This window comes from Palaemon carinicauda, chromosome 1, assembly GCF_036898095.1.
Source record: "Palaemon carinicauda isolate YSFRI2023 chromosome 1, ASM3689809v2, whole genome shotgun sequence".
NCBI lineage: Eukaryota > Metazoa > Arthropoda > Malacostraca > Decapoda > Palaemonidae > Palaemon > Palaemon carinicauda.
In genome coordinates this window covers 161506435-161513229 of record NC_090725.1, presented here as the reverse complement: position 1 = coordinate 161513229, position 6795 = coordinate 161506435, and the positions used below count along the sequence as shown (strand labels likewise).

The following is a 6795-nucleotide window of genomic DNA, read 5'->3' as shown; positions in this document are numbered from 1 at the left end:
TCGATCACGAATTGCTGGCGGTGCACTTGGCTGTCCGTCACTTTCGCCATTTCTTAGAAGGTACGCCCTTCGTCATTCGCACAGACCACATGCCTCTGGTGCACGCCTTCACTCGACAGTCTGACGCCTGGTCCGCCCGTCAACGCCGACATCTCTCCGCCGTGGCTGAATACAATTGCACCCTCCAATACGTCCCTGGGAAAATGAATTCCGTTGCCGATGCCCTGTCAAGAAACACGTTGGCTGCCGTTCAACTGGGATTGGATTACAACGCCCTGGCTGAAGCCCAACGACAGGATCCAGAGTATCAAGCTTGAAGGACATCCTGCACGTCCCTCCGTTGGGAAGATTTTCCCCTCGAAGACTCCAACACCACCCTCCTCTGTGACGTCAGTACTGGTAGACCGTGACCTTGGATTCCTGCTCCCATGCGCCGACAGGTGTTTGATTTCATTCACGGCCTTTCACATCCCTTGTGCCGTTCTACTGCACAGCTGCTGAAGGCAAAGTTCATTTGGCACGGCATTTCTAAGGATGCTAAGGATTGGGTCCGCGCTTGTACTTCTTGCCAAACTTCCAAAGTACATCGACACACGGATTCAGGAGTGGGCACCTTTCCTCAACCTCAGCGTCGTTTCGCACACATTCACGTTGACGTTGTAGGCCCCCTACCCACATCACAAGGACATCGTTACCTGTTTACCGTCATCGACCGGTCTACTCGTTGGCCTGAAGCCATTCCCATGGAAACTGCAACGTCCGCCTCATGTACATCTGCCTTACTCTCGGGATGGATTTCAAGATTCGGTATCCCTGAGCATATTACTTCTGACAGGGGTACCACTTTCACCTCTCAATTGTGGACGTCATTAGCGAATCTCCTGGGCATCACCCTACATCAGACAACGGCCTAAAATCCCGCTGCCAATGGAATGGTTGAACGTTTTCATCGCACCCTCAAAGCAGCTTTGATGTCCTGCTGCAAGGATTGCAACTGGTTTACTCAGCTTCCCTGGGTCCTCCTGGGACTAAGGACCACTCCTAAAGACGCCCTCGACGTCTCAGCAGCCGAAATGGTGTATGGCGACCCGTTGGTCGTCCCTGCCGAATTTTTTCCTTCTACAACCTCCTCCGACGATCTCCAGCGCATACGTCACGTCGTGGGAAAATTTACTCCGTGCCGCCAGACTTACAAGCCCCCAGCGAAGCATCACATACCAACGGACTTGCACTCTGCAACGCACGTCTTCCTGCGCAACGACACTAGCAAGCCACCACTAACGCCCCCTTACACGGGCCCTTTCCTTGTGATCCGACGCAGTCCGAAAGCATTCCTACTAAACATTCGGGGCAAAGAAGACTGGGTCTCCATTGATCGTCTAAAACCTGCTTATCTTCTGCCAGATGACCCGCCTACAGTTCGCCTCTCCAGATCAGGGCGCCCTATTTAACATATACTGTATGACATTTTTAGGGGGGGAGCCATGTACCAACCGTGTGTCACACAATTGTACATAATTCCTTTTGCATATATTATGCTTGTATCTTCGCTCTTCCCTCGCACTAAACGAACATGAAAATTCATGTCTGCTGTTTCCTCTGTAACATTGTCTGTCTTGTTAACTTGTTATGTCCTGTTGCCTTGAGGTTTTGTATATAAAGGAGTATGTTCTATAACAATATAATTCAGTTGATTGCATCCTGCCTTTGAGTTCACAACCCTCTCTCGGCTCGTCACATTACTCTTTTTCTGTTTCTTAGTGTTATTCCCATAATTACTCTTTCCATAGCTTTTTGAGTTGTAATTAACTTATGTTGCAAGTCTATTATAAAACTCCAAGTTTCTGATGCATGCGTCATTACAGGTAGGAGCGTCTGGTTAAATACTATTCTTCATAGAGAAAGTGGCCTTTTAGTTTCATAATCTCATTTTGTTTACCAAACCTCCCCATCCTATGCTTGTCCTTCTTTTAATTTTGGTCTCATGTCCATGAGAAACTCAAGTACGTATATTAATTAATTAACTATTTCAAGAGGTTCTTCCATACGCCTTATTTGTTGTCACCACATTTTCATTGAACATCATCATTAATTTTCTGCTTTCTCTTTTTAGATATTCTATCATCTTTTGTAATTCCTTCCATGATTCACGAAATCGATCTATGTTCTCTGCATATCTTAAGTTGTTAAGGTATTCTTCATTAATGTTAATTCCTACATTTGCCCAATCTTAATTCTTAAAACTTGTAGGGAAGCTATGAATAACTTAAGAGAAATATGGTCTCCCTGTTAACTTATTTCTCAATTGTCATTTACTCACTATCTTTTTGTAGTTTTAGGGTAGCTGTTGGCTACTTCAAGTGTGCTAACATAAAATTCCTCTATTCCTTGTCTTTGAAGGGCTTTCTTTACTACTGGAGTCTGACAGAATCCAAAGCTTTCTCATAGTCTCTAAATGATATACATAGGGTTTATCATAATCTGTTGAATTTTCAATTATCTGGTCAATTACATGGATATGGTCAGTTGTTGAATTCCTACTTCTAAAGCTTGCCTGTTCTCTTGGTTGATTAAAGTCTATCTGTCTTTCAATTCAGTCTATGATCTTTGAAAATACTTTATAAATTGTTTTTGTAAAGCTCATCGAGTTTTACTACTATAAAATCTCCTTCATCTTATACTGTATATATATATATATATATATATATATATATATATACATATATATATATATATATATATATATATATATATATATATATATATATATATATATATATATATATATATATATACACATATATATGTATATATATACACATATATATACATATATATATGCACACATATATATACATATATATATATATATGCACACATATATATATGTATATATATACTGTATATATATATATGTATGTGTTTATATATATGTATATATATATGTGTATATATATATATATATATATATATATATATATGTGTGTGTGTGTGTGTGTGTATCTATATATATATAGATATATATATATATATATATATATATATGTATATATATACAGTATGTATATATATACACACACACATATATATATATATATATATATATATATAGATACACACACACACACATATATATATATATATATACATATATATATACATATATATATATATATATATATATATATATATTATATATATATATATATATATATATATATATACACACATATATATATACTGTATATATACAGTATATATATATATATATATATATATATATATATATATATAAATCATTGATGCTTTTTTTATGTCTCTTCGGGATATATATATATATATATATATATATATATATATATATATATATATATATATATATATATATATATATATGCGGTATTTTAGGAGTGTATTTTTGATACATCGATAAATTATTTTCTATATAGTAATGCAGTCAATTTCAACCGCCTTACTCTCTTTCCCCTGGTAATATGTATCAACGTCAGATGGAAATACAAGTATCGTTCGTTTTTTCAAGGTAGTTGGTAGGCCAGGGCACCAGCTACCCGGTGAGACACGATTTTAGGTAAATTTCTCGAATGCAATTTCTTGAAAGTCAAATTCTAGAACTCAATTGCTCGAAAAATAATTTCTCGAACTATCATTTTCTTGAATCCCATATTTCTCGAAAACTGATATCTGTTTTGTCGAGAAAATTGAATGGAAAAATGTTCATGTATTTCAAGGAAAAATATATCCTTTTGGGTTGACAAACACAAATGTTAAAAATTTATTGTAAATGAAGGAATGAAAAAAATACAAAGGTTATGATTTTATTGTATGTATGAAAATATTATCATTTAGAATGAAATACAGTATTAAAATTCAATCGATCAAAATGAAATGTTGTATGCTACACTTCGTAGATATTCTTCGTCTCTTTTTATTTTATGATCTTCACTTGTTTTAGTCTCACTCATTTTCTTTCTACTTTGTTTTTCCATACAGTATTATTTTATCTAAAAAAAATAAAGTTGATATCTTTTATGACGCAAAAGTGTGATTACAAATAGGTACGCAGTGTATCGTGCATTATACGTACGCCCGTACATACAGGACATCACGGAAAGCTAATAGCCTCTTTATAAATTGGTCTTTGGCGCTTATGGGATACTTTCGAGTGGGTTCGAGAAATTTACTTGTTTGTGTTTGAGTAATTGACATTCGAGAAAATGATTGCTCGAGAAATTATTTTTCGGTCAATTGAATTCGAGAAATTTACCTTCGCGCAATTGATTTCGAGAAATTTGCCTGACACCGTGAGATACTACCGCTAGAGAGTTAATGGTTCCTTTGACAGGGCAGACAGTACTGCGTGTGGTGCCTCTCTCTGGTTACGACTCATTTTTTTCTTTGTCTACAAATACACCGAATAGTCTGGTCTATTCTTTCCACATTGTCCTCTTTCCTCATACACCTGGCAACACTGAGATTACAAAACAATTCTTCGTTCAAGGTGTTAACTACTGCACTGTATTTGTTCAGTGGTTATTTTCCTCTTTTTAATGGTAGAAGAGGTTCTTTAGCTATGACCAGCAGCTCTTCTAGGAGAAGATCACTCCAAAATCAAACCATTGTCTTGGATTAGAGTTCTCTTGCTTGAGGGTACACTCAAGCACAATGTTCTCTCTTCATTGTTTATATATGGCAGATCAATTTCAACGTTGTTACTGATATCAAAATATTTTATATTAATATGGACATGAGTCGTGGTATGACAATGAAACAATATCCAACAGATTTTGTAGATTTGAGAACAAAGCCCTCAGAAGGACATTGGGAGTTAAATGGAGGGACAGGATTACCATTAGAGAGCTTACTCAAGTGCCATATGTGGATGAGATCATAGTGAGGGGCAGATGGAGATAGTTTGGTTATGCTCTTCGCACTGCCCGAGAGAGATTAGTTCACCAAACTTACAACTGGGCTCCACAAGGCACTAAAAGAGTTGCAATACCCAGGCCAACATGACTGAGGATTATGAAACGTGATGTGGGATATGATGAATGGAGAAGTATTGAATTAAAAGCTCAAGATAGAGACGACTGGTGAAATCTAACCGAGGCCCTTTGCGTAAATGGGCGTAGGAGGAGGTGATGACGACGATGATGATTCATTACTTCTTATTGCCTATATAGTTTATTTATTTCCTTATTTCCTTTCCTCACTGGGCTATTTTCTTTTTGGAGCCCTCGGGCTTATAGCATCCAGCTTTTCGAACTAGGGTTGTAGCTTAACAAGTAATAATAATAATAATAATAATAATAATAATAATAATAATAATAATAATAATAGTGTAACATTCCTGTTGGTGAATTAAGCGTTTTTGTTTACTTTGTTGAATCTATTTCGAAATGAACTTTTTATGGAGATTAAACCATGTGATGGAACACTTGTCACGTGACAATTAAATTTTTGAGGGAGTAAGATCACTTTTCAGTAAGCTCTAATATGGCTGTTTTTCGGTTAGCTTTTGTTCTTTTCAGTATCTGGGGAAAAACTTTTAACTATTGAAAGTGGAAATTAAAATGGGATTACAATGAAATTTGCTTGCTACCATTTTTTCTAATAGTATTTTTAATATTAAAACATGATATAGTTGACAAATGTACGGGGGATGCAAACTCAATAATTCTATTATTGTTCACTAAGTTTACCGGTTCTAAGGTTTTAATTTGTGAGGTAACTATTTGGCGGTCTTTATTGTTTTTATAAGAAATGCATAGTGCAGTTGATAGCAGGAAAACGGGAGAAAGGAAAATCTTCAGAGAAATAAAAACCAGTCTTTTCTTCGGAGAAGAAATTTAAAAAGGCTCAATGACATAAAGCTTAGGTTTTACGATAACCTTCAAACTTGTATAAAACTGAAACGAAATAATGATCATCTTCAGTTCAATAGTTTTTACAAGAATGTAGTAAATGGGATGTGGAAAATTTAAATCATCCTCTCTCTCTCTCTCTCTCTCTCTCTCTCTCTCTCTCTCTCTCTCTCTCTCTCTCTCTCTCTCTCTCTCTCTCTCTCTCTCTCCCAAGTATTAGAAATTCATTATATATGAGCTTGCATAATGCATTTCCTTTTTATAATGTTCAATTAAAAGGTAAAAATGGGTTTCAAAAACATAAACAATACCTCTAACATAGCTTAAAATTGCGTCAGCTTCCGGGGGTCTTACAGCGTTCCCTGAACTCCCAGGTGCTTTTGTAATGTATTTCGACACCAATCCCTCGTTTGAACTTGCTGGATCCGTGCTTGTATTACGAAATTAACCAATAATCAAACTATATTGGTGAGGTCTCCCTTCGTTGCTCTCAACCGCACTTTTAATTTCATTCGCATCTGAAAATTTCTTAAGTTTTTAAATATTAGACGAAACTATTTTCCACAATATCCGAAAACCGCAACTGTTTTTTTTTTCTTTTATCCCCAAAGAGTTTTAAAGGTTGATCTTATACAGTATTTATAACACTTGAAAAGAGGAGGCTGTGACACTGCTATTGCTACCCGCGGATCGATATCCCACCGACCGTTTTGTTGGTTAGTGGATTTCCATTAAAAACATTAGGGTCATGTGTCAGAAGCTGGGGCCTACGAGGTCATTCAGCTTCCAAATGCAATTAGGAGTGGTGGGGGGGGGGGGGGGGGGGGGGGGCAAAAGTCCAGCAGTTTTACCGCAAAATGTAAGAAAGGAAACAAGACCGGAGGTGAAATAGGACAAAGCTTACACATGCGCA

General features: G+C 36.6%; 1 protein-coding gene across 1 annotated transcript in view; it reads right to left on the bottom strand.

Moving 5' to 3' along the window:
- LOC137652781 (protein Star-like) overlaps positions 1-6367 on the bottom strand; it is a 51016-nt gene extending 44649 nt beyond the window's left edge. Inside the window, exon 1 of the mRNA XM_068386188.1 lies at positions 6194-6367. Within this exon, the coding sequence (XP_068242289.1) occupies positions 6194-6202 (9 nt within the window). The 5' untranslated portion in view covers positions 6203-6367. The remainder of the gene's footprint in view (positions 1-6193) is intronic.
- Between the last annotated feature and the right edge of the window lie 428 nt (positions 6368-6795).